We start from the raw sequence: 27,862 nt of genomic DNA, 5'->3' as shown, positions 1-27,862 counted from the left end.
CAAGTAATTATTACGTCAGTTATTGAAAATATAATGTAGATGGAAAGTCTATGTAGAAAAAGATATTTGGTACTTAAATAACAGCAGAATAATTTATTTTCTTCTATTTTACACTTTTATCTGTTCAATAATTCAGGGGTAACTAAGGAGGAAAATGGCATTAAAATTATTATATTTGGTAATTTTTATCATTTGTGAGATAATATTAAAAAAAACAAAAAAAAATCATAAAATTTCTTAACCAAAATACAGTTATCCCTAAAGCTACAAACAGAACATACATGCCTTTTTTCTAAATAACAATCAGGTTCATTTATATTACAGTTACAATTATATTACAGAGTAAAACCCACCCACAATGATTATTGTTACTTCAAATTGACTGTAATTATTAAATAACTCCTGTAGTAATAATAATTTTTCAGGCTTCAGAATCTTCCTTGTTAAGTTAGTGTTAACTGCTTAAATTAAAATAATATGGCCCACTAGGTTTGACATAACTGCTACACAATGGGCATACTAATTCTTATATTTCCTTCTTTCTGTAGCAAACAAATTTATTTATTACACTTTATTTATATTTCTTCCCAATCTTAAAGACATGAACAAACTATTTTCATCTAATTGTACTTACTTTATTACTTATCTCTGTTAAACTTATAAATTTATGGTTATTATGTTCCTTTATAATATGCAGCTATTCATTGTGTTAGAAGCATTCTACTGCTTATTGTAGAAAATAATGTCAAAATGGGTTTCAGAAAATAAAGTTTTATCAAGAAAAAAATTATCAAGGATACTGATGTCAGCATGAAAAGATGATTTATTATTTTAGATTTTACATTAACTTACCTTAAAAATTAAAAAAAAACAATACTTCATTGGGAGCCAATTTAGGAAAGATGCTATAATTACTCAATAGCTTTAATTTGGATCTGGGAACGTTTACTTTTATTAGATTGTTGGGTCATCATTTACACCATGTGCTGTTAACATCTTCTGGTAAATTAAAATTATAAAGGGAATCCATTTAATCATTAAAATCCATCAAATGATTTTTGATTCTAAGCCTAGAAAACTATGAGAAACTAGATATAAAAGAAAAACTCTGAACAAGCATAGCCATTAATTATATTAACATATACTAACATTTATTAACATATACTATTTTCTTATATTATATTACCAATTTTCAAAACAAATTATTATTCTAAGAATATTTGAATAGTTTTTAATTAAACCAATCTCTGCTGGAATAGACTGCATATATTGCAAATGGAGTAAGTCATATATATATATATATATATATATATATATATATATCAGACAAAAGTATAAAAACAGTTTACCACCAAGAATTCAGAATTCAATAATGCTTCTTACCTTATTCTTATTGTTTTATCGAAATAGCACTTTTGAGGGTTTCCCTCATCATCAAACTTTTTCTTTTAAAAAATCACACATTAAAATTATAAACATATTAAAATATGTAGTAATAAATATTAAAAAATTATAAAATTAAAAAAAAAATTGTTTTTTGGCTAGACCCATACAGAACCGTACTGAAGTTATTTGAATTTATTTAAATTATATAAATTTGCTGCTATCTAAGGCAGTTTTGATAAGAAAGTCATTATCAAATTCTGTCTGTACAATAATCAAATTAAACTTTTGTCTATACTTGTTTATACAATTTTTTTTTTCTAAAATATTTAACTTTTTATTATTATTATCACATCCTTTTACAATTTCTACTAAATTTTTATTCAAATTGATGATTGAATGTTTATTGATTATTAAACGGTCTGCAATATTGGAGAAACCTAACTTGTTTTTATAAGATCCAAAATGTTCTGCAAATGTTGCCTTTTTTCTTTTTTTTTTTTAATTGTTTGTAGAAGGTGGGGAATCCATTTTACGGATGCCATATGGCAGTGTTGGGGTTGCTAAAACGTTTCACAAAATGTTGTTAAATGTGTACATATACCTGCGCACTACCACACCCCTACACCCCTGGCTACTTGCCCTTCCTGGAATTGCTTAAAAAAGCATTAATTCATGAAGGGGAGTGATGCGCCCATTCACACATTCATACACCACAATGCAAAACATCACCATCCAAACAATACACAGCAACATATTACGCCAAGAAAACGCATCCAGCGACAGACAATACAAATAATGATAAAAAAAGGCAACATTTGCAGAACGTTTTAGATCTTATAAAAATAACAAGTTAGGTTTCTCCAGTCTTGGAGACCATTTAATAATCAATAAACATTCAATCACCGATTTGGATAAAAATTTAAATATAGTAGAAATTGTAAAAGGATATGATAATAATAATAAAAAAAATAAATATTATAGAAAAAAATATTGTATAAACAAGTACAGAAAAAAGTTTAATTTGATTAATGTACAGACAGAATTCAATAATGACTTTCTTATAAAAACCGCCTTAGATAGCAGCACATTTATATAATTTAAATAAATTCAAATAACTTCAGTACAGTACTGTATGTGTCTAGCGACACGAAAATTACAAAAATTTTTTTAAATTTTTTAATATTTATTACTAAATATTCTAATAAGTTTATAATTTTAATGTGTGATTTTTTTAAAAGAAAAAGTTTAACTGATGATGAGGGAAATCCTCGAAAGCGCTATTACAATAAAACAATAAGCATAAAGTAAGAAGCATTACTGAATTCTGTACTCTTGGTGGTAAACTCTTTTTATAATTTCATCTTTGGCATAAATAATTCAGAGGGGAATATGGACAACTACAATAACAAAAGAGTTGGTTTTACTAAGTTTATATATATATATATATACACAAAACAATAAAATTATACATTATAAATCTGCATTGCAGTGCATTATAGCATTATAGTGTATTTTCTACATTATAGTACAAAAAGCAGTTATTTTTCTAATGTACTGGTAGTTAATAGTAGTTTTTTAATAATAAATGACAAAAGAAAATTTTATATATATGAAAAGAGGCAGTAATAAGATGTTGTAGTGCAATATTAGTTATAATATAATTTTTTAGCTTTTGCATACAAAAATATAAAGGAAAAAATTAAAATATAATAACTATATACTGTACAAAGTTACATTTGGGTTCAACCAGGTTTTAAGTTGTTTCATAATTTATTTTCATTTTCATATTTAAGATAGGGGATCTTATTACAGTTTATATTTATAGTAATAACTACCATCAGTTATTATTATAACCTATTATTATTATTAATAATAATAAAAGTACCTAATTAAGAATTTCTTATTTTCATATTGATATTGATTTATTAAATCAGAATATAGGTAAATTTAAAACACACAATTAAATTTAAAACTTTTAAAGAAAAGGGATGATTAAACGAGTCTGCATACCCAGTAAATGTTTTAAATTTTCCATTTCTGTGAAACCATATTTATTTTTATTTCATTTATTTTAACTTTTTCTTCAAATAGTTAATTAAACATTTATTTTTGGTGAACATTTGATAATTTCTTTTCTATCTTGATATAGTGAACCAATACAAGAATTACCCTTCTGAGTTATTATCTACCTGCGTACAGTTAAGGTTATGAACAGTTAGGATTAGAATGTGAACAATAAACACAGGTGTCCTTTACATAAAGGTTGTTACATTAAAATCCTATACTTTGGATCTGGGAATTTTGAAATTGTCCTTTAGATAGAAGTGTTTGTTAAACAGGTTTCACTGTAATTCATTACGTTTATCTATTGTTTTATTTGTAAACTTGGTTTTAATCTTCAACTCTCAGTGTAAAGCCATTTGGCTTAAAGGTAAAATTCCTTTTTAAAAGAATTATTTTTAATGTAATCTTTTTCCCACAGAAATGAGTGAAAGTGTAAAAGGTTTTTGCTGAAATTTTGATGTAAATTTAAATTACAAGTAATAAGTTAGGTCGAAAAGTGTAATAATTGTAGAAAATGTGGTGCCAACAAAAAAAACATGCATTGTTGGAGAAAGCAGAAAGACTCCTTAATGACCACAGTATCTTTCCAAAAATCTTTCAATGGATCACAGGTAGGCTGTTTTTAAAAAATAGATGATATACTTGTCAAATCCATTAAAGAAAATAGAACTAAAGGTTTTTGAATTACAAGAAACACAATCATGATTAAAAGCCGTGAAATTGCTGAAGAAAAAGATGTAGAAAATTTTAAAGGAAGTTTAGATTGATGTAAGTGCATGATGAAAAGGAATGGACTAGTTCAGATATCATACAACATTAGCTCAACAATTTCCAGTGGATTACAAGGAAAAAGCTATTGCTTTCCAGAAATATGTTATTAATTTAAGAAAAATATACAATTATCCACCAGATAGAATTGGTAATACTGATAAAAGTCCTGTTTGTTTTTGTTTTTTTTATATACATATATACAAACACAACTGTCAATGTAAAAGGTGAAAAATCAGGGTAATTAAAGCAAATGGAAATAAAAAAGCACGGATAACGTAATGCTGTGTGTGTTAGCTGATGGATCGTAATTGCCACCATTTGTGATTTTAAAAAGAAAAACATTGACAAAAGAAGTACTTCCAAAAAACATTATTGTATGAATAAACAAAAAAGATTGGATTGACGAGTCTTTGGTCAAAGATTGGCTTAAAACAGTCTGGTTCACAAACTTAGGTCTTAGAAGACAGCGACCCATGTTAATATTAGGTGCATTCAGGGGTCACTTGATTGAAAATTTAAAATCAGAAGTAATAAAACTAAACACAAAATTAGTTATAATAGTGGTGGTATGACTTCACAGTTACACGTTTTGGATATAGTTGTGAACAAGCTTTTAAAATTATAATTGCTGTTGCTGATGCTGAAGCAATAGACATCAGCTAACTCCTACTGGAAGAATAAAAGACTTTCCGTGAGGTTATTTTGGAAGTGGATTATTAAGTAATGGAACTTGATAACACCAGATAGCATCAGACAAGGATTTAAAAAATGTTGCATTAGTAATACATTAGATGGAACCGAACATTATAATCTGTGGGAAGAATAAAGTAATGAAAGCATTTTATTTTCAGATGGTAGTAGTGATAATAATAGCATCAATTCAAGTGTTTATGTATTGCGAGTGAATTTTTGTGAAGTAGTGAACTTTTTAATGCAATTTTTTTTCATGAACATATTTTGAAAAAAATTTAAATAAATTCTTTTTTTTGTACCATTCTGCTGATCTCCATGCTGGAGTGGTAGCATCTCGGCTTTTCACCTGGAGGTCCTGGGTTCAAGTCCTGGTCAGACATGCATTTTTCATAAGCTAAAAAATTCCATTTCTATATTTCCACGAAAAAGCTTCAAGCTTCTGTGGCAAATTAATTCATCAAGCAAAAAAAATTAAATAAAAATATTTAAAAACTGCAATCATTGTTTCTTTTAAAATATCTCTTACTGAAAATCTTGTATACAATTTAACATTTTTTTTTTATTATTATGAAACATGTATGTATAATATTATAAAATATTATAATACAATACTAATATAGTAGTATCTAATAAGAAGTATGTATATTATTATGTAATTGATAGTAAAGTTCTATTTGATGGAAAATAATTTCTACCAGCTTTTTTCTCTGAAAATTAGATTAAAAAATGGGGGATCGACCTATATTTCAGGTTGCATGTAATTGAGCAAACTGGTTCATATTTATAAAATTCAATTGTCTTTAATTATTTAATGCATAGATTTACTGCCCTTTATATTTTGCCCTTCATACTTTTTTATGTTCACTGATATAATTACTTATTCTAGGGAATAAAGAACAATCAGTTACAAAAAAAATTGTTGGAACAAACTATTTTCATATTCTGATCCATTTACACCTAATCTTTTTAAACCTCCAGTAGAAATAAATATGTCTAGTAGTATTAATATATGATATTTGAAAATATTTAAAATGGCTGTTTTATTTTTTTCATACCTAAGTTGAGATACCATCACAATTATTCAGTTTTACTGTGTGCTTAAAAATTTACAAATTCTAAGAAATTAAAATTAAATTTACATCTCTAAATATTTTTTACTAATAATGTAATATGTGAAAATGCTACCTAACCATAGAAGGGAACTGAAATTTAAGTTGATGTAAGAGTGATAATTAAATAACGAATAGGTGGCATAAATAAATCAGAGTTTTCTTACCAAACAGAAGCCAGTTTCAACATCACAGACATCTGAACGCCCATTACAACTGCAAGGCCGGGCTTCACCAACTAACTGTATAACAATTGTAGAGCTGACAGTATCTTTACCTCTGTACCGATAAAATCCAAGGCTTGGATCCTGACATGATGAAGAATTATATTCTGGAGGACAGGAACATAATTCTAGACCACGTGCCAATGGTGGTGATTTGCTTGGTGAAGCAATAGCAGTGTCTAAAGTTACATCTCTCAACCTGTTTAAAATCAAAAGTAGCCAATTATTCATCAATAACTTTTTAATGCACTTGTATACTGTTTTACCATTTCAGTGTGTAAATTGAAACTGTTTCAGTTAGAATAGTTTCATCCTACAAATTCATTCTTATTTTATTCTCTTGTATTATTATCATATATATATAAATAATATATATATAAATATATACTCAATATATATATAACTCAATATTTATATATATGATAATAATATGTTTTCATTCATTTGATTTTAAAACATTAATAATTTTATATTTTGGCAGAAAAAGTGATTATCGCTCTTTGCAGAGTATTCCATGAGGAAATACCATTAATCTACTCAACAGATCAAAATATTAAAAAAAAATCATGCAAGAATGGGTATTGAAATATTTTTATGGGATTGCAGAATCAGTACAACTTCAGTTACTCCACACCTTAGTGTTGTTTAATAGCTATTAGTGGACAAATCCAGAACTATGGTTTTTGTCATATGGCTTACCAGTAACATTTGTCTGGAGCCTATCAGTTAAACCAATGCTTCCTACCCTCCTCTAAAATAGATATAAAAGTATATCAAACCTAAAAAAGAGTGTTTTTTAAACTGATACCTTATTTCATAAAAACATTTGTAAAACAGTAACTGCTTTACTGACAAGGGAAGCTTTTAGAATTCCTAAGGTAAATTACCATAAAATTATAAGTATTTTCTAATTTATTTGTAAGAAAGAATTTTTGTATTACTCTGCAACGATCATAAATTTAGAGAAAAGTTTTTCAATATGGGCACAGATCAAATTCTAGCTGAAATTCTTACTTTGTCTAAATACTTTTTAGTGATTTTATCAAATCTAAAAGAATAATTTAATCTGATAACGAAATATTTCATTAAAAATAGCTGGACAGTAATAATGACAAATAACAATGTATGTTCCGGAAATAAACATCTATTTTAATAAATACATCAATAGTTGGATATTTTAATAATTTATTCATTCATTTTTATTGTAATATGTGGCTAGTTACTATGATATATATAAATATATATTTTGCTCTGCTGACCAGTTGATCTAATGCTTAGAATGTATGCTTCTCAAGTTCAATTCCTTATAAGGATCTGAAATTTTTTTTACAATTTCATCAACCCCATCTTCAAAAAAAAAAAACAAAGAAATTCAGTTGTCTTATTCTACTGTCTGTCTATTGTCTTATTAAACTTCTGTAAAAATAATTGAATAAATAAATAAATTATGAACAATACAAGTAACCTATTGAGAAATGAATTTAGAAATTCATTTAGAAATGATTTAGAAATCAGCTGCCACTGCATGCTGATTTCTAAACCAGCTGAATGATCTCATTTAAATAGTTTAATATTATTACTTTTAACAAAGGACACTCTCAATTACTGTAAATTAGAAAGGAATAAAAAATCATTAACCATAAGTTAAGTAAATAATCCTCAAATATTTTTTGAACTAAGCAAGATACTTATAAATTTTAACAAGATAAAATTTATCTCCACTTTAAATCAAATTCTGAATACTATATCAAACAAATGATACTGCTAAAGTAATTTAAGTTTCTACAAACTTAAGTTTCAATTTCTACAACAAAGTTAGAAAGATTTACTCAATTTTAAAAGTTTCATATGTACTTACAAAGCAGTAGTAAAATCAACTGTGTCAGTGGCCCTAATAAGAATATGCTGCAGATTTTGAAGAGCAACCATAAGCATTTCACGAGTTACTTTATCAGCCGGATTATTTTTCATTCGCCATAAGGATTCATGGAACCTGCAATTACCATTAAAAATATAAACTGAAAATGGAAATAATAGAAATGAAAATAAAAATAAAAAAGATATTAAAATTTATATGAATCCTTACCGAACTTCATGACGAGATGATGGGTTGTGAAGAATTGGGAAATGTTCCAGAATAAGTTTATTGTTACCTTGAATTTGAATAAGAGGATAGGATGCCAACACTGCAGGTGGCAGTAATCTTGTACCACCTTCTGTTTCTACAGAGAATCTCAAATATCCACCATACGATAAAACCTGAAAAATGAAAGTAATAAAAATAACCATTAACAAAAATTAAAAATAAAAAACTATAAAAAAATTTCATAAACCCTGTTAATCTAGAAAAAATGGGATCTAAAATAAATCATATAAATGAAAATCTGAATAACCATAATACATGAAATGTAACCTTTAATAAAAAAATTTAAGCATTAGGAGTAATATATTTAATATACAGAATGTATTTACTGATACAAATGAAGCTGATACAAAATGAATTCAAAGGTATAAAATGGTAAGAAGATTATAGGTGATATAAAAGGAATGGAATCAAGAACTCAAAGGTTTACCTAAAAATAGAAGAGGTTGGAGATGGGCTCGGAACAAGGAATATGCCACACGGTAGATAACCACTCGATGATGAAAACATCTTCACTCATTTTTTTTTAAGTTTAAAATTACTCTTTCTACAGAAATTGTTTAGCCGGATGCTGAACAGAAAAAGAGAGTCAGTATCCTCATCACCTGAAGTTTCCTTCATCAACATGTCTTTTGAAGAACAAACAATTAATCCAGTCAGAGTGAAGTGTTGACATCCATCACTTTTAAGAAATATCTGCAACAATTCTGATGAATGTGCAATCCAGTCAGTCATTAGCTATTTTTTACAATGAGTAATTTCAAATAATTTTCCTAGTATTTGTTGATTGATGATTCTGTTACTTTATCACAGAATATCACATCTACAAAATTGACACCTTTAAATATTGAAATATTTTAAAACCTCTACAGTCTTTTTTGGTGTTCAAGATCATGAAATAAAAGGGAAATAATCAAAAAGAACTGTCATCTTTTTTATCATTTAGGTCAATGATTTCCTCAGTAATTCTTTTTTTTACATTACTTTAATCATTTAATCATTTCTAGTAGCCCAATTCTAATCTACTATACACTGCAAGATGTAATGAAAAAGAACTGCACACTATAAAAGGTAAAACAAACTGACGTGCAGGAAATAATGAACTATCAGACTTTTATTCTGCATGGTATGATGACTAATATTCATGATAACATATAAGAAAGGCTATTGTGACAAAAAAATTAATTGAAAAATGTATATCAGTTAAAGTAGGCTTTCTGTCATACTACACAATTTTGTGTATGTTCATAAATACAATTTATGTATACAATATTAAAACAATTATTCTACATTGAAATTTGATTAACTGTATTAAGTTTTTATATCAATAACTAAACATACAATGATAGCTGCATACAATGATAAGATATTTTAGATTGTTATTTGTAATAAAAAAAATATGTATGCTATATATAATTTGTAGTTATTATGGAAAGAAGAAGCATATTTAAAAGTCACTGAAAAGTTGATTCATACATTTAAAAAATTTGCATAAATGGATTCTAATAAACAGAGTTTACAGTAGTTAATTAAGGATTAAAGAAAATTCTTCAATATTTTTTTACTTTCTAAGCAACAGTCTTATGCTGAATTAGTCACTTTGTGGTAGAAAAATTTTGTAATGTATGAAAAATGCCAAGCATGTCTGGGATTTGAAGGCAGAATCTTCTGGATGAAAGGCAGAAATACTACTACCCCATCATGGAGATCAACAACAATAAAATAGAACTTATAAGAGATAACTTTTGACTCTTTGACTATTTTTAGCCTTGATTCCCAGTTATAACATACAGTAGTAAAAAGAAGAAATGTAGAATCAAGAATAAAAATTATCTAAGGACTAAAAGACATCTCTCAATGTGTACGACATTTTTATTACTCTAGTAGGTGATTCAGTTGTTAATATTGATATTATTAGTGAAACTGAGTGGGCACTACATTGTAATTATATTATATATTTAGATAACAAAGTTAAAATATCATAATTTTGATTGACTGTTTTAATCTTAAATATAAACACTGAAATATATCTTATTTTTTGATTCCAACTTCTTAGTAACTTATCAAGCTACTTCAGTACCACATAACAGATACCTATCTCTTAGTATATACTTAGGTAGTAATCATAATAAAGTTTTTGATTTTAAATGTTAATATATTTAAACTACAAACTTTAGTTTACCTTTACCTTACCTTATCTCCTAAAAAATTTGCTGGCAGTTCCCAGTAGACTGGAGAATCAAACAAAAAACTCACACCAATCTCTACATCTCCAACAGCACCAGGAATTATTCGCAAATTATTTGTTACATTCAGCCTAGTTACATCTTTATTTAAGCTTAATTCACCACCACCACCTGGTACAGCCAACTATAACGAGAAAGGTGTCATTCAAATTTCAGAATTAATTGGACATACCATAATCAAATCAGTAATTATCTTTTCAATTAATAATTAAGAAGTTATTAAAAATGAGAAAAATCAAGTCACTCATTTTATCTTGGAGAACTTATACGATAGTATGAATTCCTTTTAATTTAGTATGTGATAATTCTCATAGTAAATCCCTTTTTTTGAAAATCTTCCTTCTCTTTAATATAATTACCTACTTCATGTAAGATAAAGAAAGATCATTATGCAATTTAAGAAAATTTCACATATATTAAAAAAAATATACAATTAATAATCCACAACTACTCTTACAATTTTTACCTTCCTGCCTATTGCTATAGAAGGTAAAGTAAGATAGAATTCCATCCTTGGCTCTTGTAGTGAAAGGTTGTGTCTTATTGTGCTCTGTGATTGTGAGTTGTAACCAGTCCTGCCAGGTGTTCAACAGTTCTTCTACCTGCGTCGCCAGACAATGTGAGAAGGGTCTGCTAGGACATCAGCCGGGCGGCCAGCTACCTGGATTACAGGCCAGTTACATTAAGAAAAGGATAATCCTTTTCTTAATTTTATTTCTATTCTATTCAAATTTCTATAATAATGTAAAGTGAACTCTTGTAGTCATTACGAACACATTAAGTTAATAGCCTATTATTATAGGACTATTGTGCTGATTTTAAAATAATTTTATTTTAAATTGTTTGATATAATCTGTACCTATTTAGGTCTACAGGTTATATCTTGTTTTGATTTTTCTTGTCAGTGATTTTATTTTGCAGCAAGTGTACATTAAGAAGTGTTTAATTAAGTTTAATTTTAATTTTTAAATTTTATTCTTTATTTTTCCTCAATGGAAGGAAAAGTAAGGCCTGCCCCACCCCGTTCTCCCACCCCGGAACTGTCCGTCGGTGGAGAGGAAAGCGGGTCTGGCGCTAGGAAGCGCCAGAAACGCCGGGACTCCGCGCCTCCTATGGAGACGGAGCCCGTAGCGGGCTGCAGCAAGGCTGCAGCAGCCGCCAACCCGCAGGCTGATGATGGGGCCCCATCACAGCCTGCTACCGTCAGGCGGGAGAAAATCCCGCCAATAATGCTGGACTGCCCGAAGGAGTGGCCAGCATTAGCGCGCGACATTAAGTCGCGGATCGGGGGGCGCCTGGTGGCTAAAAGCACCGGGCTCTCGATAAGGCTGCAGCTGGGCAGCGAGGCGGATTACCGGGCGGTGCAGAGTTTTCTGCACTCGAAGGGAATCGCCTTTCACTCCTTTCAGCTCCCGAAGGACAGGGAGCTGAAGGTGGTTATACGGGGGATCCCCTATGGGGCTGCCCTGGAGGAAGTAAGGGAGGAACTGACCTCCCTTGGCTATGAGGTGGTTTCGGTTAAGAAGCTCCTCACAAGGGACGGTCGGGAAACCCCGACCTGCCTAGTGGCCCTTAAGAGGACCCCTTCGGCCCGGACCATTTATGACCTTGGCAGTATTTTTTACTGCAAGGTCGCAGTGACTGCGTTTGTGTCACGAGGGGGGCCACACCAGTGCCACAGATGCCAGAAATTTGGACACTCGTCCAATTACTGCCAGAGGGCCCAGCAATGTGTCAAGTGTGGTGGGGACCACGACACTGCCACATGCGTTAAGCCGCGTGAGGAACCAGCCTCATGCGTTAACTGCAAGGGGCCTCATCCGGCTAATTACCGGGGTTGCCCCTATTATAAGGAGCAAGTCAATAAGGTCAAGGGCATTAAAAAGCCCGCGACTGTTGACGGCCGCAGCTGGGCCCGTGTTGCCGGTGGGGGAAAATCAGCCCCCAAACCGGAGGTGCCGGCACCTGTGGCCAAGGCGGTAGTGAAAAAAGGGGAGGTACCCTCCCCAACACCCGCCAAGCCAAAACCGGCGGCGACCACCAAGAAGGTGGTGAAACAAAAGGCGGCGACAAAGCCGACCCCGGCGAAGAAGGCCAAGCCTTCCTCGACGGGAAAGGCAAAGCCTGCTCCGGCTGGGAAGGCCAAGCAGGCTGTTAAAAACACCGCGGCCCCTGTGGCCTCGCGCCCCACCAAAAGGGAGGCCGCGCCAAAAGGCACCTCCAGCGGCAATCCGAAACCGGCTACCCCGTTGGAGACCACTGGCATGGAGTTCCTGTCGCAGATGACAGTGAAGGATATCCTGCCACATATCATGATGGTTTTGCCACGCCTGCTCCAGGCAAAATCTCTCAAGGACTGTATTCAGTCCTTAATAGAGTGCCTCATGGCTGTACTGTCCAGGTATGGTTAGGCCCACCCTCAGACTCTTGCAGTGGAACGCCAACTCAGTAGTAGGCCGGACGGAGGAACTATGCCGTCTGGCCGAGGATCTACTGATAGACGTGATACTGTTGTCTGAGACGTGCTTGAACCCAAACAAGCAACTGACCCTTCGGAACTATTTTACATATAGGACGGATAGGCCAGTTCGACCCGGATCTCGCACCTCTGGTGGAACTGCGGTTTTAGTCCACAGACGCCACATGCATACGCGCGTTGTTCTTCATACAAACGTGATGGAGCAAACGTGTGTGCATGTGGAGCATCTGGGCACGGTGTATCGGCTGGTTTCGGCTTATAGCAAGCCGAACGACGCGGTAACCGGCGCAGATCTGGATGCCGTGCTGGAAAATTGGGATGGGCCCATGATACTCATGGGCGACCTCAATGCCAAACACGTGTCATGGAACAGCATTCTGACAAATCCGAATGGCAGATTGCTGTACGAAAGGGCGAGAGCCCGCCGCTTGGTCGTCGTAGGCCCTGAGGTGCCCACGTTCGTGCATCGCTCAGGCAGATCTAGGCCTGACGTGCTGGATATCGCAGTCATGAAGGGGGGTATCCTCCCATTCATGATTGAAACGATAGAAGACCTCAGCTCGGACCATTCCCCTGTCCTGTTGGAACTAGGTCAGGCAGGGGGTGGCCGAGATCCCCCGCCTATACCCCGAAGGTCAGTCAACTGGAAAAGGTTCTACGAGACCCTCCAGCGGGAGTACAGGCCGGTAAATCCTGAGCTCCTGAACACCCCGGAGGAAATCGACGACACTGTCGGGCGCGTCACGTCGTCAATGACCGAGGCCCTGGCAGGCAGCTCATCGGCCAAAACTCGAGCAGTTGTTCGAAACGACCTCCCTCCTCATATCTCCGAAGCCATAACGGAGAAACGACGACTGAGGAGGAGATATCGAATCACCCTGTCCCCCGCTGATAAGCGGGCCTTTTATAATCAAACGGACAGGGTAAAACAACTGCTGACAAGCCATCGAGAGGATTCGTGGAACGAATACCTCGCCTCGGTCTCTGACGACATCTCCTCGGTGTTCAGGTTGAACAGGAGACTGCGAGAAGGGAAGAAGCCTCGCCATCCGGTTGTGGGGCAGCGAGGTTTTCTTGCATACTCGGAGGCGGAGAGGGCCGAGGTATTCGCCGATACCTTGGAGGAGCAGTTCACTCCAAACCCCCCTTCCTCCCCGAACGACGAGCACACAACCGAGGTGGAATCCTTTCTTGTAGATTATTTCTCACAGGTGGAGGACGCCCCTCTAGAGATTGACCAAGTCACTGAAGCGGAAGTTTCCGCAGCCATTAAGGCCACAAGCCCCGACAAGGCCCCGGGTGTCGACGGGATCAGCGCCCGTGCATTCCGGAACATACCGGCCTCCGTGATTACAGCAATTTCGGTGATATTCACGTCCATTTTGTACGTTGGATATTTCCCGAATTGTTGGAAAACGGCCAAAGTCGTATGTTTACCCAAACCGGGGAAAAGTTTACTTTTCCCACGGAATTATAGGCCAATCTCCCTGTTACCGGTATTGTCTAAGTTGTTCGAGAGGATTTTTCTCGAAAAACTGAGGCGATACATGGAGGGAGAAGTGCGGCCCGAGCAATTTGGGTTCAGGGAGGGTCACTCAACCACCCTCCAACTGGTAAAAATAATAGACGACCTTGTCGGAGGCCTGAACAGGAAACGGGTGACTGCAGCCGTTTTTCTGGATGTGGCCAAGGCCTTTGACAAAGTTTGGCATAGCGGGCTGCTTTATAAGCTAGCGCGATCGGCGATCCCCTACCGCTATGTCAGACTGATGCGGTCATATCTTCTAGACAGACATTTTGTCGTGCGCGTAGGGGAAACGATTTCCTCCACCAGAGAAATAGCCGCTGGGGTTCCCCAAGGAGCAGTACTTTCCCCGTTCTTGTACACTTTGTACGTGAACGATATGCCGCTGTCGGAAGGGGTCAAAACGGCCCTTTACGCAGACGACACGGCATATTTCTACGAATCCGCAAATGTGGATTACGCGGTCCGGAGGCTCCAAAGGCAGCTGGACTTAGTGGAACCGTGGCTCGACATGTGGAGAATCAGGGTCAACGGTGAAAAATCGGTGGCCGTGATGTTCACATGCAAGACACGAAAACCGACCAGAGAGCTGGAAATCTCAGGGGAGAAAATCCCTTTTGAGAAAACAGTTAAGTACCTGGGGGTAGTGTTGGACAGGCGGCTTACCTTCGGCGAACATGTAAATTATGCGACCCGGAGGGCTAAGGCCGCCAGAGCCTCACTATACCCAGTGCTGAACAGTGCCAGCCCATACCCACTGGCAACTAAGCTTCTCATTTTTCGGCTGTACGTACTGCCGATTCTAACATATGCTTACCCGGCATGGGGGGCAATGTTGAGCTCCTCGCTTCAAAAGAAGATCGAGGCCGTCCAAAACATCGCGTTGCGGACGATCTTTGGAGCTCCGTGGTTCGTCAGGAACGCCACTCTCCGATCTGATGCGAGATTTCAATCCGTGTCCGAGGTGGGGGTGGCGCAGGCGCGCAGACTGTTCGGGAGAGCGGCTGTGTCCGAACACAGTCATCTTCGGAACATCTGCAGAGAGGACCCAACTCCGACAGTTGTAAGGAAGCGGCCTCACGCCGTACTGGACGAACCACAGTGATGGTGCGGTGCGGTAGCCGAAAATCGACAAACCAGGCTTAGGGGCCTCCATATCGCATGAGCCATAAACGGAATAGTGCGTCAGACGCGGTTCCGGGGTCGCGAGTGAATAGTTTTTTTCGCGAGTTATATAGTTTGAAGACTTCAAATACGGTAAGTCGCGCACAAAACAAAAACGCGGTCTAAAAAATTTTTTTTTTTTTTTCTTTCTTTTTTTTTTTTTTTTTTTCTCGCGTGTGTTTTGTTCTGTTTCTCTTGTTTCAGAAACGGGAGAAACGTGGATGTGGAACGACGCGTCGTGCCGTCTCATCCTGCCAGTCGAAAGGAAAGTAAAAATTAATTTTTTTTTTTTTTTTTTCTCTCGTGTGTGTGTTCTGCTTCTTTTGTTGCAGATGCCAACAGCCACCACAAAAACAAATGGTTTCTTCACTGCGGCCACGCGGTCCCCCCAACCCCTTCTCAGACACACGCGTATCTGAAGGTTAATAATTACGTGGAGAGAATAATTACTGTTTACTTCTTTCCAGAAAATCGCCGCCCCAAAACCGCGATCGCGAATAGGTATCACCATCTGTAAGTTAAACTTACAGTAAGATAAAATAACCCAGCAATTGCGACTCCTCCGGAAAAGGGGACACATTGCTCCCTCCTTATAGCTAGTGCCCCGTTGTGGCGTATTCCTGCTAGCCTATTAAAGAGTTAGCACCGAAAGGACTTCAGTGGACGGTCTGAAGGGGAATTACGTCGGGAGGACAGGCTTTATAAGCCTAGCCTTCCGCGGTCGGCCCATGAAATGGGTTCGATAACGCTGGTTTAACAACGGATTGGAATGCAATTAAATCCGTCTTAAATTCACTAAAATAATAATAGACAAAACTTGAAAAATTAGATCCGAGATTAAAAAAATAACCCTTTTAAAAACAAGCCCGATTAGAAAGATCCAGCAGCAAGGGACTCTGTCCAGGTTCTGCGATAAAGTAGGGAGTAATAGACTCCTGCCAACTTTGCATTCCATTCCATTCCATAAAGTAAGATAATCAGTCCAATTTGAGCATATGTGATTTTCACAGATCTTTATGTTTTGACACCTAAGGAACCCAAAAAACCAGATGGAAATTTTCCGGATCTTCATATGTACAGTTGTGCTCTATCTGCACGCACAGCCGACTGAAGGGTGGAAGGGGGAAAGGGGCTTCTCTTCCAAAAACATCATGTTGACTGTCTGTTAGCATGACACTTCACAGTGTCTCATTTGAATCATGTAAGCAATGATGCATGTAAGCGCGTGTGCATGTAAGTATGTGTATATATATATATATATATATATATATATATATATATATATATATGTGTGTGTGTGTGTGTATGTGTGTGTGTGTGTGTGTGTGTGTGTGTGTGTGTGAGCCATGCATCAGAAAAAAGTAGTATGATAGGAAAGTCCTACAACTGTGTTGTCAGCTTCTTTTTTTAATAACAATACTGATACAATGCTACCAGCTTGAGAAATTGTAGAAAAACCACTGTAGATGTAGGTACATTATATTTAAAAAAATTAAATTACACATATTCGTTCATGGATTTGGAAATAGGCTGAAAGAAGAAAAACATTAAATATGTCATTAATTTTTTTTTGTATTCAGGGAACAATAATCTACAAGCAGTCAGATGGGCTTCTAGGTCAATACGAATTGATGTTACAAAGTGAAAAACAATCGTGTTTATTATTTTATTGTACATTTCGTTATTGTACATACTTGGGGATCTTCACAGCAAACTAAGAATATTCATAATAAACTTTTCATTAGATTTTACTTTAAATTTAATTTTACTTAAAGTATAGAAACAGTTTTGGCCAGTAGCCATTAAAAATGCCAACAGCATGCAGTCAAGTGCAATCAACATGCTTTACATCTGGTAACAACAGGAACTAGTTTAGTAAATGAGGTTTATGCTGTTGATATTTTACGATATTTCAGTCCAGTTTCTAGGATCCTACTCTCTGAAATGTTTCATGTCCTGTGAAAGTATCAGGCTATAAAAGATGTGTATTATCATCTTATCCAAAATTGATTTAACAATTAAATATATTAGATAAACTACTTACACCATTATAAGAAAACTTGCGCAGAAATATTTATAAACATAAATAACTTAGTTTTAGGTACAACTGAAATATACAAAAACTACATATCTTACTCACATTAATGTAACAGATTTCTTGAGTATTAACAGGATAAATATTACTTGCAGGACCAAACTGTGTTGTATTGTTATCATAATTAACAGTTAATGAACGAGGATGTGCAATACGAATTTGTGACCAAGTGAGACCAGCTTCTGTACACTTAGCAGTACGGCCAAAACAGAAACATTGTATACAACCATCTGGTAATTCAGGCTGTAATCCAAATGTTCCATCTCTACACTGATCACAATGTTTCCCAATTGCATTTACCTGTAAAAATGATTATATAAATAATATTTGCTCAAAATATTGCAGACATTTTATTGGAGAAATAAATATGAAATATTAACTCTAACTCTTACTTAACTAACTCTTACTTAATATTAACTTTAATAATTCTGTAAAAAAAAATTATCAATAAATACTTAAACTTGAATTAACAATTAGAAGAGAGCCCATTATTTTAAATTACAAAGTGCAGTTCAAAAATAAGGACTGATGAGTGATAAATAGTATTGGCAACACTAATTGATTAGTCCATGCGCAATAGCTTTAAGTGGTCTGTTGTGCATGTAACCATCACATTACCTTCAGTTCATTGTTGTTTGCCTTTGTGAGAAAATGTGTTAAAATGAGGTGATAACAAATCCTGCTAGTTGTGAAGTTTGATCAGCGATTAGATTTCTAAGTGCAAGACAATGCTGCTGAAATTCACCATCAATTGAATGAAACATGACCTAGTGCAATGAGCAAAGGAAAAGTGATGCTGTTAGTCAAAGAAAGGCCATTCAAATGCTCACAAAGAACAGAGAAGTGGCAGGCCTAGTGTCTGGACTGATGATTTCATTGAATGTGTGAATACAAAAGTGAAAGAAAATTGTCACTTTAGATTAGTAATCTTTCTCTAGAATTTCCAAAAGTTTCAAAGACAACATTGTTGAGAATCATAACTGACACTCTAAGCTATCATAAACTGAGTAAATGATGGGTGCTAAAAATGTTGACAAATGCTCACAAAGATCACAGAATGATATCTGCACATGCTTTTCTTGATCAGTTTAACTATAAGGTAGATGAATTTTATACTCATATTGTCACTGGTGATGAAACATGGATTTCATATGACAATGCTGAGACAAAACAACAATCCATGGAGTGACATCATTCCAGTTCATCTAAACCAAAAAAATTCAAACAAGGCCAGACTCGGTGGAAAACTGAGTCCAGTTTGTATTCTGTGACCAAAGGTCATTCGTTCGATTGATTTCATGAAATCTGGAACATCCATCACATTACAAATCTATTGTGAAACACTTTCTAAACTGTGTTGTGCCATTCAAAATTGACAACAGGGAATGCTGAGATCAGGAATTGCTTTTCTTCATGATAACACACATACATGCACAAAAAACAATTCAAAGATTTGGAACAGGGAATTTTTTTATCATCCCCTTACAGTTCTAAACTCATACCCAGTGACCTCTTTCTACATCTCAAAACTGGCTTGTCTCTCAATGATTCAAAGAAAGTAAGAGCTGAAAATCTTGATGCAAAAGTGGCAATAATCTCAAGTGGCAGGAATTTTATCCAGTAGGTTTGGAAAAGCTTGTTTAATATCAAAACTGTTTGAAAAAGTGTTAGAAAAATAAAGTAAATCTATGACTGTTTGAAAGCATTAATATTTTTTTCATTTATTCAAATATTCGCATTTTGTTACTGATTGATCCTTAGTTTTGAATCGTGCCTTGTATGATGCAGATAATGATTTTTTTTAGTATTTTCAAACCAATATTAATTTTAATTTTTGTAAATTTAAAATCAATTTTACAAATGTAATCAGAAATTGAATAATGAAAAAACCTAATTCCAATTTGTGATAAAATTGTGATTTGTTATAAGAGTTGTAAAAAAGCACAGGATCAGATATCAAATACCCTCTGCCAGTAGTTCCCAAAGTGTGTGCCTCGACACCCTGGGAAGAGATGAATTCTTCAGAGGGACGTCTTGAAATATTACATAATTTTATTTCCATTTTATATTTAATATCATAGAATACAATATCTAGCAAAGCTGATACAAACCACTCAGTTACTATTTGAGGAAGCCTCTGTAAATGGTAACAAGATGGTCTACAATGGTAGTTTTTATAAGTACACATTAATAATACCAAGCAATGCTTTGCTAGCAACATAATAGCAAAAAAAAAACTTATAAAGTAGCACAGAATTGGAAAATGTAAGCAGGTCTATACAATCGCAGAAGAACTCATTCTATTGGCTGCTGTAGGTATGAACGTTATGATTGATGAGTCTGCAGAGAAGCTACTTATAAAAAAGTGCCTTTGTTCCATAACACCACCAACTGCAGATTATAGCTCATAGTGCAGGACGTCAACGATTAATTTTAAAAAAATTAAAAGGGGAGGAATTTGGCTTGAAGCTGGATGAGGTCACAGATAATAATAATTTGCTTCTTGACTTACTATGTACACTTTATAAATGACAATAACATTGTAGAAGACACTTCCTTTCTGTAAAAGTATCACTTTTTCTTGAGCTAGTGCAAAAGCTCAAGATTTATTTTAAATCCTTAATACTTTTATATCCAGAAATAGTTTGGAGTAGACTAAGTGCATTGGCGAGACTGTACTGATGATGCTTGTTCTATGTCCAGCTGTAATGGAGAATTGCAAGCTTTTATTTGAAGCAAAGACCCTTAAGACTATGGACCTACTGCATTACTCACAAAGAAGCACTTACATAAAAATATCTAAGTCCTACATTGAGCCGGACTCTGTGCCGCGAGTGGTAGCGTCTAAGCCTTTCATCCGGAGGTCCCAAGTTCAAATCCTGGTCAGCATGGCATCTTCACATGTGAAAAAAATTGTCATTTATCTCATCCTCTGAAGCAATACTTAACAGTGGTGCCAGAGAAAAATCAATGTGGAGAAGGAAATGATGGTGGCTGTGTCCAGTTTAATTCCATAATCTTAGAAAATATGTGGCAATCAGCAGTTACATACACCTCACTAATTATTATAATTAGTTGAATTCATTCAATTACAATTTTTTGTGATCTAAAATATATTTTTATTTTTCCGAACCCTTCCAAAAAATAATTGGCTATTTCGCAAAGGGTACTATTAAAATTTGACATACAGTACCTTGGGAAAATCTAGATTCAGCAAGAGCTCCAAGAATCAAAATTTTGGAAACCACTTCCTATACAATTTTATATAACTCTGTATATAAAGTTAAGATAATTTATGTTAAACAACATTATTAAAACAACCTTGAAATAAATATAATTTCTTTATTCAAGTTAAGTTACATCACAGTTAACAATTAATTTGAAAAAATGGATTCCTAGCTAAAGTAAGCTAGAGTAAGTTAATTTATGAAAAAAAATTTTCCTTTACATCTTATTTAAAAAATTTTTTTTTTTTCATAAAGTATAATTACTCATTATAGATTAAGAAAAGACATGGCAATTTAATGAGAACTGATCTTCTTTGAGCATTTTACTACACATTTAATGTTATTGTAACATTTTTAATCAGTGCTGTACATTATTCATTCATTTGTTTTGATCTATTTATAATAGTTGAATTTCTTATCTTTTGTACAATTACATACTTTTCATTTTAGTATATTAATATTAATGACATTCTCTAATAAAAGAGGGAAAACAATTCATTTTAAAAATGCAGAAATTATTTGAAAATTTATCCAAAAATGTGAGATGCTTGCTTCTTTGCCTTCTTTAAGATATTCTGCAAAGGTATGCTGTTTTCTAACTTGCAATCAGAAAGAATTATTGTTATAGATGATGCTTCATAACATTCAGTGGAGAAAAATGAAGCTAAGTTACTCAAACTCGCTATGAAACATAAAAAGAAGAAAATGTATTTTTTACTGATACATTTGTACAAGTTTACGGTGAAAAAATGTTAAATTACACCCACATGTGTGTGACTTTATCCCACTGATTTAGTGTGGGCAAAAGGGTAAAATATTAATAAGGGATTTAAATATAACATCCAATTTGACTTTAAAATGTTTAAAACAGAAAACTGAGGAAAATTGTTTTACCATGTAAAGCAAATCAATAACACTACTATTGTTAATGTTAAAAAAAATTACATTATGTGAAAGCCCTGTTGCAGAATAGTTATTAATCATTTTTAGTTTATTGTAGTTTATCATACTAACCCAACCAAAAAAAGAATTACCAAGTAATATATCTACATAATCTTATTAGTTTTGTGGCCCAAGACTGACAAGTTACACATGAAATAATTTTGAGTTAACATATTAAAACATGACAATTAGTATAAGTAAACAGAAATTTAGTTTTAACCAATAAAAAGGCCATATTTACAACATTTTGTTTTGCAATACCATAATATTTTGTTTTGTAACAAAATTATTTTGTTATTTTGTTTTGTAAAATCATAATTTTTATTTTTAATCACAATGATAAATAGAATCTTTAGAATTCTTTGCTAAATTACATAAAATTTAAAATTACTATAAAATCTTATAATTAGATTAACTGACTTACTTTACAAGGACACTGTCCAAACTCATCACACACACATGTTCCTCCTTGACAGTGTGATGGCTTAGTACCTGCCAAATTGCAATCACAGGGCTGACATCTAGGAAATCCATAAAAACCATGAGCACATTCAGAACAGTGATTACCACGATAGCTCTTCTGACATCTGCATATACCTGTAGTAATATCACACTGCAAATCTTGTGAGCCACTTGTGTGACAGTTACATGGCTGAAATTAAAAACTGAGCATAATTAACAATGTAATACAAAAATAAATCACTACTGCAGAGCTATTAATAATATAACCCTTAAAGTTTTTTTAGCATAAGTTATAATAAAAGATCTGGATTTTATGCAATTTGTGACTATTTTAACAGAAGACAAATAAAAATTTTGATATAAAATTTACAAATGGATGAATAACATTTTGAAAAATATACCTACTTTACATCCTTTTCCTGGTATGAAGCCCCAAGAATTTCTGTGACATTTGCTACAGTCATTCCCTTCAGTAAGTGGTGGACATACACACTTCCCTGTATCTGGATCACAGATATGCCCTGGTTTATCACAAATTTCACATTCTGCAACAGGAAATGACAAAAGTTTGCTACTAATAGTTTGTGTTTTATGTTAAATTTTTTTTTTTTTTTTTTTTGTTTAATTCAAGCTTATTTAAAAAAAAATATTTTTTACATTTTTTTTTTAATGCAGATAAGCCTACAAAGAATACTTCCAATATGAAAGAAGGCCAAAGAAAATATAGGTACATAGTTATTGTGAGCTATGGCCTTCTAGAATGTAAATAACAATTTTTTACTTTCTATTTTCTAAACAAATTGTCTTAAATTTTTATATGAAAATACTTTTACATCAGCAGGTTATAAATCATTTCGTAATAATAATCCAGTACTAAGCAATGACAATAAAAAAAAGCAACTCTGGCTACTGAAGATTTCACCCTTGAGACTACTACTTAGGAGGAAAATTAAGAGAAAAAATATATTATGTAACTATTCTCACACAGAATTAGACAAAAATATGATTCTTCTGTTGAATTAAAATTTTGAAATATGGAACCCATGGTGACTGTTCCTCCTGATCACTTTGACCAATTAGAACCAAAATTAAATGGTTCAATGAGCAACATTCAGAAATCATTTCATAAAATTTTTATTTCGTTAAAATCAATAAATCCAGTTTGAAAATATCAAGCATTACAATAACTAACAAAAAAAAAGTCAAAATAATTAGACCTATTATCCCCACCCCTGACTGAAATTGCCCAGTACATGACCAAAGTGATGTACTAATGTAATGAAATCATCTAATTATTACAAGAATGTGAATTTAGGTCTACAAAGATCAAAGTTTTTGAGATTACTCCTTTATAGAGATCTTTAAGGAAATCCTCAAAAGAAAGTATCTTAGCAACCTAAGGGGCATTAAATTATGTGAAAAGATTTACCTACCTTTAATGAAAAGGTTTTGAGAAATATGGAACCTACAAGGAGTGGTGGTAGGCGAAGTCATTGAAGTCAAAATACATGAAAATGAAGAGGAATAACGAATACACTTTTCCCATCCTCAGGGTTCTTGTACTTCATTCAAGAAATCATTGAGGGATAAACAAACATGGGTTCAACTGGAAAATATTTTACACATTCTCACACCTTCAGAGCTTTTTCTACCAACTACTGAAAGAGGATATAACATTACACCAAACATGAATGAGGATCAGTTCTACTCAATAAAAAGATTGGTAGAGCACTAAGTTATGTTAGTTAAGTTTGCTATCAAAAAGTGCAAGATTTATTCATAACTTCAGGAGTAAAATAAAGTAAAAGTGAACTAATAACTTATTAATGTATTTGAATTGTTCATGATTTTATAATTATTGTTTATCATTTTGTAATTGACTATTTATTATCAATTTATTCATTCTAATGAGTTAAGTTGTAATTTTTATAATCTGAAAAAGATGCATAATATCAGTATTTTTGGATACGTTATTCACGATTAGAAAGAAGATGTTTTTAGCGGATTTGATGGCTTCATTACTTGTCAACCCCTTCGAGTAATAAAATAAATTTTATATGCTTTTAAAGTATATAAAAAGTACTTACTGCTGTAAAAATTTCAGATTTTTTCCACCTGCCCCACATGTGGTTTTTGGGTCCCAAATATGAAACATTTTCAAAATCTTACGATTTGGTGGCCATTTTTTTTTTAATGAAGGACACTCAGTAACAGTTCAATTTTTTTAATAAGTACTACTAGTACCTATGAGTTAAAAGGTAGAAAACATGCCTGTTATCCTAAGCCCTTCATTGTTTATTTTGGGCCCAAAATTTGAAAAAAACAACAATTTGTAAAGATAACTTCAGTAAACATTACAAAATTTGATTATGTAACAAAATGAATTTTGATACACCAAGATGAAGTTCCATTTTTACTCTTTTCAAAAAGCTCTTTTTGACCTCTTTATGATGCAAAATAAGAATGCTACAGCTCATGGAGAAAGTGATGAAAATGACTGTTTTTAGGTCATGTTAGAAAATAGTTTATTACTCAAGAAAAACATTTTTTTTAGAAATATAAAAAAAATATTTTTGGCCACTACAAGGCGGGTAGTTATCATATACCAAATATCATCAAAATCAAAAATAATGATACAATAAAATTTTTGAAAATTTGTTGAATTAAAATAGAATACCTCTATACAGCATCAGAGGTAGTTTACTGTACAGCTATACAATGAAACTGTATAGCAAAGAAAGTAAAAAAAAAAAATCTACAATTGTCTTGTAGACAGTATAATATTTAATTAAAAAAATTGTTTACTTGGTTACTTGGAAGTAATTTGCATGACCATCAGTGGAATGTCCTTTTCAAAATAGTAAAAGAATTATCAAAGTCAAACTATTGGTAAAGAGTCATTCTTAACATAAAAAAAAACTGAGAACGTTCTGAGATTGAACTGAGAACATTCTCTTTTTGAAAACTATTAAGACAATTGAATCTCAGCAACAATATGAACGATCTCCTGAATTTACCTTAGTTGGTAGTTTGAATCATAAATACAATCAACAAATAATTCAAACAAAATATTAAAAGTTTTCTATCCAATGCCATGCAATCTAATATCACGCTGGGAGTTATAATAATAAAGGGTTACTCCTAAAAGGTGTAAGCTACATAATTTCCCATCAATGCGTAAGTGAAGGAAGAAGACATTTCTTAATATTCTGTGCGTGTTTTAAATGTAAAATTATTAAAAACAATGTTTAAACAGTGTTTTAAGTTTATAACAATTAAATAAACTCTGAAAAATTTATGGGACTAATAAATAGTAATTACTAGAAAACAACTTATTCATTTATTATATTTTCAATATAAAAAAGACAAAGTTTTAAATTCTCAGAGAAATATTAATTAAAATTTCAGTATCTTTTTGAATTAAAAAAATTCTCAAAATAATAAATATGCTGGTAGTAGGTAATATATAACAGTAAACAAAACATATAATAGTAGCATTATAGTTTCAACTGACCAGAACATCCATATGTTGAAAGACCATAGAACAAGGGCAAGCATTGATCACATTTTTTACCTCCAACACCTGGCTTACAAATGCACTGACCAGTAATTACATCACAAGTGGAGTTGATAGCACCAATCACATCACAATCACATGGTCTACAACCTGATTGAGATAAACCCCAGTAACCATCCTGTAAGTGATAAACATATAAATAAAATTTTGCTTTAAAAATAGCTCCTTAAATAATAATTGTATTCCTATATACACTTTACAAAATGAAAAATTACCAAGAGCATTCAGAATTCAATTCACTATCTTGTTATGAAAATATCCTGGTACTGATATAGATAATTCTTAATGAAATAAATGCTAAACATGAAACAAATAGTAATCTAGACAAAAATTTTGTTTTACTAAGTTAACCGATAATTCCGCTTTACACAGATAATAAATATTTATATATAACTTTTAAAAATCTAAAGATTTTTTATGATAGATATATCTTCATGAGGTTCATCAAAAACATCCTTTATCCTAATATAAAGAATTATGAGAGGATAAAATTTATAAAACTTTTATAAATTCAGTTTTAAGATTGATACTGATGATCAATCTTATCTCATTGATATTGGTGATAAATGAGATAAGTGATTGCTTATCTCATTTCATGCCTACCTGCCATCAATTCAGTTCAGAGCTGTTGTAGCAGAAACAATCAGAATTGAAAATATTGAAGTTATTTCTATTGTTGAAATTGTTCAATAATTATGTAGTATTCATGGGTGAAAATAACATTATGAATGACAAAAAATGGAACAATGAAAAACACAAAAATAATCACAAAAATTTTTAATGAATCGATACTATCAAAAGTACAGATCATAATAATGAAAATCTAGTCCTAGGCAAGAAAGTAAAATATATCCCTTAAACTTTCTACTACTTCTGGATATACAAAGGAATAAACTTAAAATCTAAAATATAATAGTTATCTAAAATATATAGTTACCTGTGGTTAGAATTAAAATTAATCAAATGATTTTCAGAGATAGGAAACTGAATTCAATAACTTTGAGAGCAATTACTAATCCATGGAAATGTATTTTCACTTTGGATAGTTAAGATTTAACAGAAGGGGAAGTGATGCTAGTAAAACAAAGCATGTTGAATTTCAAAATCTGTCTTCCCTGCCATGTTCTTGTTAGGCAAGAACATCAGTGTACAAAATAAAATATTGAATATACATCAACTTTTTTTTTTAATTAAAAAAAATAGTTTAGAACATTTTCTTTAAAATGGCAGTGTAACATTTTTTTCTGATAGATTTTGCTCAGTAATGTTCTTATGCAGTTCTCTGCATACTTCATCAATTTTGATCAAGGGATTTTCATTGTTTACTCACATTGAATACTGTAATGTAACTATTTATTTTGTGGTAAACTAAGAAACGTATGAAAAAAAATTTTGAAAACTAATTTTTCTTAAAATGTTTTCAGAAAAGGTACATGTAACTTTGAAACTATCTTAGATTTTTATTCAAAAACTCCATTGTATGTTTATATTTTATTTATGTTTATTTACAAATAGTGAATAAGGAGTTCAGAAAAAATTTAGTAATTTTTTCTACCATCATGCATTCTATATTTTAAAAATTCATAAAAATCTTCATATAAAAACATGATGGTAGAAAAACATATAAAAACATACTGAAACTATGTTCAGTTGTTCCTGACTGACATATCACCACTGATGTAATTTTCAAAGTTAGTACTGAATATAAAATGTCTAAAGGCAATGAAAAAATCTAAAAAGCATTAAATATAAAAT

General features: G+C 32.8%; 1 protein-coding gene across 1 annotated transcript in view; it reads right to left on the bottom strand.

The window, feature by feature from the left end:
• The window catches only part of wb (wing blister), a 351,334-nt gene that overhangs the window by 79,383 nt on the left and 244,089 nt on the right, over window positions 1–27,862 (bottom strand). Inside the window, exons 17-24 of the mRNA XM_075356683.1 lie at window positions 26,045–26,225; window positions 22,936–23,075; window positions 22,493–22,720; window positions 17,945–18,199; window positions 10,584–10,760; window positions 8,334–8,506; window positions 8,106–8,240; window positions 6,191–6,446 (exon numbers count right to left, since the gene is read on the bottom strand). Of these exons, the coding sequence (XP_075212798.1) occupies window positions 6,191–6,446; window positions 8,106–8,240; window positions 8,334–8,506; window positions 10,584–10,760; window positions 17,945–18,199; window positions 22,493–22,720; window positions 22,936–23,075; window positions 26,045–26,225 (1,545 nt within the window). The remainder of the gene's footprint in view (window positions 1–6,190; window positions 6,447–8,105; window positions 8,241–8,333; window positions 8,507–10,583; window positions 10,761–17,944; window positions 18,200–22,492; window positions 22,721–22,935; window positions 23,076–26,044; window positions 26,226–27,862) is intronic.

Source organism: Lycorma delicatula, chromosome 2 (assembly GCF_047948215.1).
Source record: "Lycorma delicatula isolate Av1 chromosome 2, ASM4794821v1, whole genome shotgun sequence".
Taxonomy (NCBI): domain Eukaryota; kingdom Metazoa; phylum Arthropoda; class Insecta; order Hemiptera; family Fulgoridae; genus Lycorma; species Lycorma delicatula.
Note: the sequence above shows the minus strand (reverse complement) of the source record. Positions and strands in the feature narration are given on the sequence as shown.